This window comes from Diceros bicornis, chromosome 40, assembly GCF_020826845.1.
Source record: "Diceros bicornis minor isolate mBicDic1 chromosome 40, mDicBic1.mat.cur, whole genome shotgun sequence".
Lineage (NCBI taxonomy): Eukaryota > Metazoa > Chordata > Mammalia > Perissodactyla > Rhinocerotidae > Diceros > Diceros bicornis.
The window spans coordinates 7,589,639-7,602,079 of NC_080779.1; the positions used below are offsets into that span (position 1 = coordinate 7,589,639).

General features: G+C 49.2%; 1 protein-coding gene across 4 annotated transcripts in view; it reads left to right on the top strand.

The window, feature by feature from the left end:
- The first annotated feature begins 3,208 nt into the window (after positions 1 to 3,208).
- UXS1 (UDP-glucuronate decarboxylase 1) overlaps positions 3,209 to 12,441 on the top strand; it is a 96,788-nt gene continuing 87,555 nt past the window's right edge. For 2 of the 4 annotated variants that reach the window (XM_058534355.1, XM_058534356.1), the window contains exon 1: positions 3,209 to 3,326. In XM_058534355.1, the coding sequence (XP_058390338.1) occupies positions 3,233 to 3,326 (94 nt within the window). In that variant the 5' untranslated portion in view covers positions 3,209 to 3,232. Of the gene's footprint in view, positions 3,327 to 3,989; positions 4,227 to 12,441 lie in introns of those variants that run through there. The other 2 variants (XM_058534357.1, XM_058534358.1) reach the window with 1 other exon arrangement.

Genomic DNA, 12,441 nt, shown 5'->3' on the forward strand with positions numbered 1-12,441 from the left:
TCCTTGTGCCAGAGACCAGAAGTGCAGATGGAGGCTGAGACATCTGGTAAATACCCAGCAGAGACAGTCACCTTTTTTGAAGGTATGATTGACTCGGTTTATACTAAGCCTTGAGGTCTTCAGAATCTTTCCTTTCCAACATTATTTATATCGTTTCTTCTTGTTCCCTGCTCCTCCAGCCAGACAAAGATCCCCACTGTTCCCTATGGGGTCCTTTCCCTCCCCAGTGTCCCTGCCTTTGCTATTTCCTGAGGGATGCTCCTGCCCAATGTGTGTAAGTAAAAATCTTACACATGCTTTCAAATTCAGCTCACGTAGCTCCTGCTCTGCAAAGCCTTCCTCTCACTGTTCTCACCTGAAAGCAGAGGAGTGCTGGTTAAAAGAAAAAGCCCTGATTTGTAGCAATCGCTCATTTCCATGGTATGAACACTCCCACTGGAGTTGTCAGCACTCAGCTTTGGTGAGCCTGTGCTAGCTGACCTGGCACACCACTCTCCCTGGAAGCATGTCTCTCTCTCTTGTGCAATTCCTTAGCCATCCGTCTGAGCCCGCCTCACAGCACTCAGCACTTTCTGCCATGAATCATAGTTGTTTCTGTACACGTCTTCCCTCTCCTACAGAAAAGCGTCCTCGTGCAGGGGAACCGCAGGAGTTGAAACGCCAGCCCCTCACTCACAGCTATGTGGACAGTGACTAAACCCTCAGAGCTTCGGTTTCTTGTCTATTACAGACAGCAGCCACCTACTCACGGGGCTGTTACAGAATCAAATGACACGTGAAAGCATCCACATAACAGTCTCTGGCACATGATAGAAGTTTAATAAATGCGTTTCCCACTCTTCTTAGGCTTTTAACATTCTAGCAGTGTTAGGACGCTCTGGGAGCCATATTATGATTCATTTTTTAATTACCCCAAGTGTCAAGGACACTGCCTTGTAACTAGTAAAATGCTTGTTAATATAGCCATTGAAAGAATGAAGTAGTTGATAGCAAGGGCAAAGTGAGGGTGGGGACGTGAGGCCAGAACCTGTTGCAGAAGCAGGGATGGGCTGGTTGGAAGAAGACAAGACAGAAGGGAGGACTGGAGCGCAGGGAACCCACCTGCCTGAGCCCACGGTTTCCCGATGAGCCTGGAGGGCCTCTTCTGCACCTCCTTTGCCTCAGGCCTTCTCACCTCCACCAGGCGCACACTAACTGTTGTGTACTCCCCAATTCTGGCTTTGGCTGAGCTGGAAATCAGGGTCTTGGGCCACCACTAGCCTTCTGGGTGGTAATAATGACATGAGCGGTTACTTTGTAGCAGCTTATGGCATTTCCATATACTTAATCCAGTGGGGCAGGAGGAGTTGGCAATAGCGCATGGTGGCAGAAAAACCGCTCAACTAGGAATGCTGGGTTTTAAGGAGTTTTGTACAGAAATAGCATGTATTTCACAATTTCTGGCCTACTTGAATTGATAGATACCTATCAACTAAATCCCACCTGCAACCTAACGTGCCTGCAATTTGCTTACAGCTTCAGTTTGATTTTGCCGGTAGAGCAAGTGTCAACGAAATCTCTTCTCATCTCTGCTCTCACCTTTCATCTAAGAATCATGGAATTACGGAATCGGAGGAGCTCAGGGCCCTACCTGCTCTAGACACTTCTCTGCAAAAATCATGGGTCTAACCCAAACTCAAAATGTTAATGATGAGGAGGCTAAGACTCAGACAAAAAGCGGTTTGTTCCAGGCTAGCGTGCTCTGGCTCTCACGTCAGGTTCTCTCTGTCTCCAAAGGAAGTGTCACCTGGCAGCCTCCTGGGGTACTTCAGAGACGGACCTGGGCTTCTTGCAAGGCGGCCACTGCATTTGTGGGCATAGATAGCAGAGTGGCTCTTCCCTTAGCGAAACTGCTCAGCATGTTTCCTCCCAGTAAAGATTCTCCAGGTGTTAATGGGGAGACCTGGGATGGGGGAAGGTTGTATTAGAATCACAGAATCACAGCATTTGTGCTGTGTAGTTTGAAAGATGTAACATATTACTGTTTTGATTTATTGTTAGTTGTTTATTTTTCTTGGAGGTTTCTAACAAGGCTAAAGGAAGGTATGAGATTGTTAAGTATAGCAAAAGGGCCTGTCACAGACATTGATGACTGCTCTGATTTCTCGCTGTGGCTGAACATCAGTAATTTTAGCCTGCAGCTCCCCAACACTTTCTGGGGTCTTTCTTGACTTGGCATCACACAGATCTGTGTGTACCATCTCTTCTCCTCTATGGGGACCAGGGTTCCCATGGATTTGATGAGCTTCTGGTATCTATGTATCCTTTGAGACACTTCCTCGCCTGTACCAGGCATCAATAAATGCTTATCAAAGAAATAAATTCAGGCACTACATACGCAATCAGTACACTACCACAATCACCTCCACAACGATTCCAACAAAAAGACTGGAATGAAACACACATGATGACATGTCCAGTGTTCTTCTCTAGGCAGAGACAAAGTGCGACTTCAGCTGTTCCTTTTCCTAGTTCGTCCTATCTTTACACCACTGGCATTACTTTTTTATAATGATACTAATAAACTCTTTATTTCTAAAAGAAAGACATCCCAGTCGATCATAGCAGAGAAAAAAATGCACCCGGTTTCGACTTGAACAGCGTTTAGCCATTAATCCTTTTCGCTGCCGCTACTGTAACTGAAAAAGCCAAGAAAACAGCCCAGAGAACCAGCCGACTTTCTGAGGGAGGCGTTCAAAGAACTTCAAAGACGAGGCCAAATTTAGCATAAATGTTTCTTTTCATCGCAGTATGTGAGCGCCCAGGGCGTGCCACCCGCTGGGCTGGGCTCGGAAACCCAGCGACCGCGGCCCCGCCCTCGGGGCTGGGGACGCACCTTCCCGGTACACAGCCCCGCCGCGCTCGGGGCACAACACGCGGGACGCGCATGCGCCGCGCCGCGCCGCCGCCCCGGCGCCCCCGCCCAGCCACCTTCTTCGAAAACCGAGGTGCGAGCGGCGCCAATTGCGCCTGCGGGGAGAGGAGGCGGAGGGGCGGGGCGTTGGGTGGCGAAGCAGGAGGCGGGGCAGGGGCGGAGTCGCGCGTGCGCGGTAGTCCCGCCGGCAGGAAACCCGGCGCGCGGGGGCGGGGCGCGCGCTGGGGGCGGGGCTCTCCGGGGCGGCCGCCGCCGCCACGCTTTGTGCAGCAGGCGGGCCCCGCGCGGTAGGGCCCTGGACCGGCGCGGCCGCCGGGGATGGTGAGCAAGGCGCTGCTGCGCCTCGTGTCTGCCGTCGGCCGCAGGAGGATGAAGCTGCTGCTGGGCATCGCGCTGCTCGCCTACGTCGCCTGTGAGTGCGCGCCCGCGGCGGCGGGGCAGCCCATTCATTCCCGCGCGCCGCGGCGGGGCCGGGGGGCGGCGGGCGGTGTGCGGCCCCGGGGCGGCCCTGCCGCGCGCTCTGCTTCCCGCCCCGGGCGGGACCTGCGCTTCCCGCTCCCACCCCCTTCCGGGGTGCGGACCCCTCCCTCTTCCACTCTCGCGGCGGAGCAGCCGGCCAGCTCGGTGGCGGACCGCCGCCCGCTTAGGCCGCGGCGCGGAGACCCGCGGCCGGCGTGGGGCCCTTGCCCGGGCGCCGTGACCGCCGTCCTCGGCCGGCCCCGCGCCGCGGCCCCAGCCCGCTGCCCCGCGTCCCCGCCCCGACGCTGGGACTGCTGTCCACGTCGTCCGGGAGCCGGAGAGGGTCCGGCCGGCGATGCCGGAGCGTGCCGCGTGGGGACACCCTGGGGACACGGGGCCGCGCGCCGCGCTGCTGAAGTAGGATAAAAATACTGTTGCGGTCGGCAGAGCCCGGCTCCGACTGTTTGCTCCGCAGGAAAATTACTCAGCGTTTAACTCCTGGGGAGCCGAGTGTTGCCGGCGCGGGGTCCCGGGCGCCGCGGGCCCGGCGGCGCAGCGCGGGAGACCTCGGGCGGCGCTCGGGGTGTGCGGTTCTCGCTTCTGTCGTTCCTCAAGCTGCTGCCGGAGACAGGGCAGCAGCGGCGCTTTGCAGGCAGGTGGTGGACCCTGTGTCTTCTCGGAGGCGGAAACCGTCCTTCTAAAAATTGCTGCTATTAATACCTTACCAAGTACCAAGATTGGACCAGCAGTAGCTCCCAGTGTGAGGTCCGTTTGAATCCTAGCCACCAGACACACACATACTGGAAGGAAACCACCTGCTAACGAGTTGAGTTACCAAGACCTGATTCCCGAGGTGAGAGGGGACTCGGGAAAGTGACGTCGGTTGAGTTTTAGGAAGACAAGTGTGGTTAAGACCCAGCCTGTGTAGTACAGCCCAGCTGCTCCAGGAGGGGGAGCCGAGGCAGCTCCTGCAGGGCGCCTGGTTGCTAGGCACGACTTCAGGCCGGGATAGGTGTTGGATGTGAGTGCTTTGCCGGGAGGAAGAGCTAGTCTGAAGTGTGTGTGGTCAATCTTGAGTAAGAGAGCTGAGGCCCAAGGGAAAAGACCACTTAAAATTGCATAATTATTGTTATGACAATAATAATAATAATACCTAAATTTGCAGAGTGCTTACTATATATGTGCAGACATGAGTCTCTCTCCCTGTCTCCTTTTATTATCGCAGCAATCCTAGGAAATAGGAAATGTGATTATTCCCATATTAGAGGTGAGGAAATTAAAGCCGAGAGAAATGAGGAAAATTTACGGATGTTCGCACAGATGATAAGCTATGGAGAGCCATGTTTTGAACCCAGAAAAGGCCAGGGAGCTGGGGGCTAGAACCCAGGTCTGCAGCAGGTTCAGTGTTGTTATGGGAGCTTCTAAAGTTAGACCAGAGGGGTTTTGAGTTAATAAGGTAGGGGATCTAGGGAGCCATGGGAGGTTTTTCACCATACATTCAATCAGGAAGTCCTACGGGGTCCCTGTTGTTGTCTGTCACCATACTTGGTGCCAGGGGATGCCAAGGAGTGCAAAACACCTGGGCTGTGCCCTCATGGAATGGCGGGCAGTGAAGCACACTGGAGTGTGCTTCAGGATCCCCCGGAGGGTTTTCAAAACACAGATTGCTGCCTCCCATCTCGAGTTTCTGATCAGTAGGTCTGGGGTGTGGCCTGACAATTTGCATTTCTAATAGCTTCTCCTGGGAAGCTGTGGCTTGGTGTGGGGACCCCACTGGCCTAGAAGGTGAGGTGGCCATGAATTGGATTAATCACCCAAATAAGGGTTAAGTTACAGACGGTTACAAAGGAAAGTGAAGAGTTGAGGCTTGAGCTGAGAACTGAAGGATATAAAGGAGTTAATAGGGAGACGTAGGAGGGAATGTGTTCCAGAAGGAACAGCATGTGCAGAGGTCCTGTGGCAGCCCAGACCCCCCCAGGCCCCTATAGTGGAATAAACTTGAAGAAGGCACCTTTGTGTTAAGTCTCTGGGGGTTTCTGGTTGCTTGTTGTCACAGCTTAACAAAGCGTGCCCTGACTGGTGCCCCCAGTGTTCAGGACCCCACCAGCATGGCCTTGGCACCTCTGTACCCCGTGTGCTGGGGACTTTTGAGCCCGTACAATCAAGAAACTCTTATTCTTTGGTTCTGGGAATATTCTTGAATTATTCTTTGGTTATTTCCTCCCCTCTGTTTTCTCTTTCTGGAATTACTGTTATGCCGATATAGAATTGCCTGGTCTAGTCCTTTTATTTTCCATTTTCTTTCATTTTAAAGTTTTGCTCTACTTTTTGGAATCTTCCTCATCTTTTATTCTGACTTTTCTAGTGATTTTAAAACAATTTTTTATTTTTGCTATCATTTTTCATTTTTAAGAGTTCTTTTTTGCTCTCCGAATTTTACAAAACTGAAAAAACATGGTCTTCGTTTCATGGTGGTGTTTTCCTCATGGTAGTTCTGTTTGTTCAGTTTTCTTCTCACAGGAGAGTCTCTCCTCCAGGTGGCTTCCCCCTTTCTCCTTGGCTTGCCGTGCCCTCGGGGGTCCTCTGTGGTTGGGTGACGGTGTGGGCGCTGGAGCCCCGCTGCCCGTGGACTGTCGGCGTGTCACTCACGGGGAGCCCGACCCCAGTACCAGGTCTGTCCTCCGGGCTGTGGTGACATGGTTCTCCCAGGCCCCTGCTGGGCGGGGAGCCCGGCTGCCCGCCATCTGGGAGCGCAGTGGGGAGAGGGCTGCTGGGCTGAGCAGTACCTTGCGCATCGTTCTGGTTGGCCAGGGGCTCCCCGGTCCCAGACCCCCATCCTCCCCTCCGCGGAGATGGAGCTGCCCGTCTTCTGCCCGGGGCAGGGAGCAGAGCTGGCAGTCGTGCGGCTGTTTGGACAGATTTGAAAGTCAGGCCTCCTGTCGTCGCTGCCTCGTCACTCCATTTCCAAGTGCACCAGCGTGACCATTCTCCACCCTTCCTAGGTTTAACCTGGACTTTCCCAGTGCCCTCCTCGGGTTCTTGTAATTCCTCTGCCCTCATCCGTCTTTTTTTTACCTCCAGCAACATTTTGTGTCCCTTTTCCCTGTCCACCTAGGTTTATACCTTAAACAACAAGAACAAAAAAGAAATCTATTTTCTGACATTTTAGTGGACATTAGGAGCCATTATCTTTTCACCTTTAGCTCTTGAAAACCTGACATCTAGTAATACTTATTTAGTTTTTGGTGTATCATGGATTTTGTTGTAGTGACATTTTATTTGTGGTACCTTTTTTTTATTGATATAATGGACAGGTAACATGATATTCGTTTCAGGTGTATAACAGTGATTCCATGTTTGTATGTATTGTGAAATGATCACAATAAATCTTTCACCATATGTAGTTACAGAAAATTTTTTTGTGTGGTACCTTTCTTTCCTGTCCCTGTTATTCCACTGAAAAGAAGACAGTAAATTAAAGCCTGAGAAGCATATGAAAGCATGTTTTATGCATGTCAGCGTTGCGTGTGTGATAACAGACTCAGGCGTCTCTGAGTTGGGCCTTGGGTTAGGATAGCTTTGACCTGAGTCTCCTCAGCCCCGCGTGACTGGCAGTGGCCTCATAAAGTCACTCAGTAAACGTTCGCTGGCCTGCTGCCCGGAGGAGACATAGCGAGTGAGACGCCCGCCCTCTCGCCGCCAGCAGACTCCAGGGAGAAAAGTAGGGAAAATCAGGCAAACGATAGCGTAGGTGGTGTTTCCAGATGAGCCTGAACATCAGGATTCCCAGAGTGCGGTTCCCAGGAGCCCCTCAGACATGGGCAGCAGGAGCCCCGACTCTGCGTCCCTCCCTCGTTGGGCTTGGGAGGACAACTTGGAAGTTGTGTTGAACCCTCAGCGTTTTAGGAATTTCCATACCTATTTTGTATTCTTCTTAGTGAAAGTATAGTTCGGTGAACACCCAAATAATCCGCCATCTACAGTCACTGGTTCTTTTTTTCCACATTTGCTCTTTCTCTGTTTTTAATATATTTTTTATGTTGAAATATTTGAAAGTTGCAGACATAGTAATACTTAACCTTTAAATACTTTATATCTCAAGAGTAAAGGCATTCTTCTAATAATCTTATTATCATACTCTAAAAATTAGCATAAATAGTATCATTTAATATGCAGTCCATATTTGAATTTTCCCCAGTTGTACCATAAATGTCTTTTATAGCCTTTTCTGTTGTGTTTTTTTGTGTGTGTGTGTGAGGAGGACTAGCCCTGAGCTAACACTTGATGCCAATCCTCCTCTTTTTGCTGAGGAAGACTGGCCCTGGGCTAACATCCGTGCCCATCCTCCTCTACTTTATATGGGACGCCGCCACAGCATGGCTTGACAAGTGGTGCGTTGGTCCACGCCTGGGATCCAAACCTGCGAACCCTGGGCTGCTGCAGCGGAGTGTGCACTTAACCGCTGTGCCCCTGGGCCGGCCCCTAGCCTTTTCTGCTTTTCGTTTTTAAATCTAGGATCCAGTCAGAGTTTACATGTTGCATCTCGCTGTTATGTCTCTAACTTTTTAACTTTTTTCGTTTCTCATGACGTTAACCTTTTGAAAAAGCCCAGGCCTGTTGTCCTGTAAAATGTCCCACATTCTGGATTTATCTGATTATTTCCTTATGATTAAATTCAGTCAAACATTTTTTTGTGATAAAGCTTGTTGAGTTGCATTACATCAGGGGTGTCCCACCATCGGTGATGTTGAGTTTGATGCCTGGAAGGGACGGCCATCACAGCACTTTTAGAGGAACATTTCCCAGTACACAATGTGTGGGGTGATTCTTGGAGACTGGGTGGTCCTATTGCCTCCTCCTCTTCTGTCTGTCAGATCTTCCCTGTGTCCCCTATAAGGACACTTATCACTGGATTTAGAGCCCAACTGGATAATCTTGGATGATCTTTTGGTCTCGAGATCCTTAGTTACATCTGCAAAGACCCTTTTTCCAAGTAAGGTCGTATTCAGGTTCTAGGAATTAGGATGTGGACATATTTTGGGGGGACCACCAATCAATTTACACCCCCCCGCCTTTTTTTAAATCGCTGTGGACTCACGGATTCTTTTAGTCTTTGAGTACTTCCTTGATCTCCAGCTGCTCCAGGCTTGTCTTGTTCTTCCCTGCCCCAAACCTGGAATCAGCGTTTCTCCAAGGAGCCCTGCTTGCTTTCAGTGGAGAACGTTGTTTAGAAATCAGGGTCTGAGCACTAGTTGTGCCCATTGCTACTGAGGTGTCATTGCTTCCCCCTCTTTCAGTGGACAGAGCCTGGAAATGTACATGTTTTTTCCAATCATGAGTTTATGCCAACTGATACCCCCAATTAATCTTAACAGGTTTCTTCCATAGTTCCCCCCATTCCATATTGCTATTTCCATTTTTCCCACAATGAAAATCTTGTTTCTAACATCAGTAAAAACCCCTTTACTCTATACTGCTACCGTACAAACAGTTGCAGAATTACTACATCACTGCCACTACCAACAACAAACTTAAGAGGATTCAGAATTTCTTTGTAGTTCTTTTGGTCCTTAGAATATATCCCCCTAAGGAGCAATTAGAGTATTGTGTTCCAAAGCTACTTGAAATAATTTTTTTCTATGCCTCGTACAAGTTAGGTTCATGTTTTTCTTTTTGTGTTCAATTTTAGAGTTTGCTCTTTTCTTTCTGATGGTTAAAATATGTAAACCATTTACGTGGTTCAAAAGTCAAACGTCTCTCGTTGCAGTTTCTAGCTCTCCACCATGTTCCCATTTTTATCAGTATGTTTTATCATTCCTGCGTGTCTTTTTGCAAATATAGGCATTAGTCTGTGTGTATACATGCACAACTATTCATTTTTACCCAAAAGGTAACGTATTGTATAGACTGTTTTGCCTCCTTTTTTTCCTGCTCAGCATTTCCTGGGAAGCGCTCCATAGCATTGTGTGGGGATCACCTTTGTTTTGTTTCCCAGCTGCATGGTACTCCTGTGTGCGCGCACTCAGTTTGTTTGACCCTCTCCTGTGGAAGGCATTTCGGTTATGGCGGATACTTTGCTGTTACAAACACTGCTGTGGGGATGAACTTGCACACGTGCTCCCACCGGCGATGGAGGGGCGGCTGTTTCCTCGCAGCTCCCCAAGAGTGTGTGGACAGATGTTTGCATTTTCACCGATCTGAAAAGTGGTATCTCTTTGTTTTAATTTGCATTTCTCGTATTATGAGTGTCATTAACCATCTGTTCCAGTGTTTAAGGGCTATTAATGTATCTTTTCTTGAGAACTGTTCTTGTTTTTGCCAATTTTTCTATTGAGTTTTTGGTTGTCTTTTCCCCCATTTTTAAGAACTCTTTATATATTGGGGATGTTAACCGTGCTTTATGAAGTAAACTGCAAGTGTTTTCTCATGCCTGGTGTGGTATAGGGGAAAAATAATATCTGGTCTTTGTCTCTGTTCCTGGCACAGAGCTCATAAGACCCTTGGGATTTCCTGAGTGATAGGAGTCTTTTATTATTCATACTGGGCCCCTTTTGAGGGTGCCTGAGTTTATGCCAGTGCAGTGACTTAGGGTGGGGCCCCTAGATAGCTCAGGATGGGGCTGGTCATTAGAAAGACCAACCATGAGCTTAGAGAGCTGGCACTTCAGCCCCTCCCACCAACTGCAGGAAGAGGATTGAGGGGGGAGCTGGAGACTGAGCTATATAAAAACTCCTGAACAGTGAGATTTGAGCTTCCCAGTCGGTGAACACGAGGAGGAGGAGGAGGTGCTAGAAGGGTGGTACCCTGCGAGGCTTGGAGGCTCCAATTCCTCCCCCATGCCTGTCGCCCTATGCGTCTGTTCCATTTCTCTGTTCCTGAATTGTGTCCTTTGTGATCAACCAGTAAGTGTAAGTGAACTGCTTTCCTGAGTTTTGAGCCATTCTAGCAAATTATTGAACCCAAGGAGGGGGTCGTGGGAACCCCTGATTTAGAGCCAATTTGTCAGAATATGGGTGGGGCCTCTGGGACTTGAGATCTGCGTCTGAGGTGGGAAGCAGTCTTGTGGGGCCCTGCCCTTAACCTGTGGGGTCTCATGCTAACGCCACATCGTTAGTGTCAGAATTGAATTGTTGGACGCCTAGTTGGTATCCAGAGAGTTGGAGAATTGGTTGTTGGTGTGGAAAAAACCCACACATTTGGTGTCAGAAGAGTTCTGAGGGTAGAAACAGATTATAGGAACTGGGAATCTTTGTTTTCAACAGTTTTCCTGTTTCCCCACAAGAAACTGGTCAGGGCATTCAGTGAGATACAGGAGCCCGGGGGCTGTGAAGGAATGCGGATGCCCTGAGGGCCCGGGGCTGCTGCTTAGAGGATAAAGAGTGAAGTTGAAGGCAGAGGCACGCTGTGACCTTAGGCATGGAGGTGACAGGGCGCAAGGAGCAGAAGTCCTTTGGGTCCATAACGGCAGAACTTGAAGTCTGACCTGACAGTGACTTTGTTCAGTGAGATGAGTAAACGTTTGATGAGAATTCATGCAGCGTGAGAAGGTAGAGATTTTGATGAACATGCCCTAAATATTCAAACATTAGGGTGGGGCCAGATAAAATCAGTTTTGCATTTTGGGGTGGCCTGTCTAGCCTGAATATTGCACTCCGCTGTGTGCATCTCCTTACGTTTTGTAGATATGCTGGTGAATTTTAACGCTGGCGTGTGGTACCGCTGCGTAGGCCAAGAGATGAAGAGCGCGTCTGTCGTGAAGTTGAAGAGCTTTCTTGAAGAGATGTCTGATAGGCAAGGCCGGCTGCCAGACCTCCGTGTGTACTGAACGCACGTTAATGCCTGTTTCCAGTTTTTTCTTGCTTTGTGTTCAGAGTTCCTGAAGGATAAATGAGGGGAGGGGTGGTTCAGGGTCAGCTGTCTTCTGGAAAGGGTGGTTTCACTTGCCCTCGTTCAGCTCATCCTATAACTTGGGGCAAGTTGTTTCCCTTGCTGTTTCAATTTTTTCCATTTACAGAGTGGAAATACTGTGTTCTCTTATACCTTGTAGATAATCCTTTTTAAAAAATACCATGAGGGGGGCCAGCCCAGTGGCGTAGTGGTTAAAGTTCTGCATGCTCCACTTTGGCAGCCTGGGTTTGGGGGTTTGGATCCCGGGTGTGGACCTGCACCACTCATCAGCCAGGCTGTGGCAGCGACCTGTGTACAAAATAGAGGAAGATTGACACAGATGTTAGCTCAGGGCTGATCTTCCTCAAGCACAAAAAGGAGGAAGATTGGCAATAGATGTTAGCTCAGGGCCAGTCTTCCTCAGTAAAAAAAAAACAAAACTGTGAGGAATTCAAAGAATTTCTTTAAAGAAATGATAGCTTTAGTTGATGAGCCAGCTGGGAAGAAAATGGTATATCCAGGTGTGAGTGTTACAAAGTAACGTGTGATGGAGGGACTGTCCTCAGGTGGGAAGGGCACTGACAACAGGCAAGTGGGTGCTTCTCCGAGGGTGGGCCAGGGGTTTCCTTGTCTCTCATTTCGAAGGGCAGGAGTGAATTTCAAGTTAATCCACCAGTTTCTTTTACTTTTTGGTTAAGCTTTTTATTGCTGTAACCAAAATAAATAAGTGAAGTAAAGTGACAACAGGGAACACTTGAACCCCTTTGTAGTAGTCATTTTCAGGAGTCTGAATGTCCTGGGAAATGAACACAACTTTGTTAAGGTGGTGAGATTTTGGAGTTTTATTCTTAGTGTCTTTGAACTTTTTACGGTATTTTCAGAAATTGAAAACAAAACATGCTGGTTCTAAGTTGGAATTCAGTTGCCATACGTAATGTAGGTGACTTGGCTTCCATTTATTTATTTGTTTTTAAAGATGCAAGCAGGCAGTGCGTTGTATCAGCAGCAGGAGACTGAAGGTGTGGGACGGCTCAGTTGTAATCAAGCGAGAGACTGCTGTTAATCTGACTCTCTTCACGGGGCCCATGACAGGTCTTGTAGAAATGGTCATTAGCTGTGAATGATACGGGGTCCTCATCAACGGTGGTTCGCAGCAAAACTTGTATGTAGCCAAGTCAGGG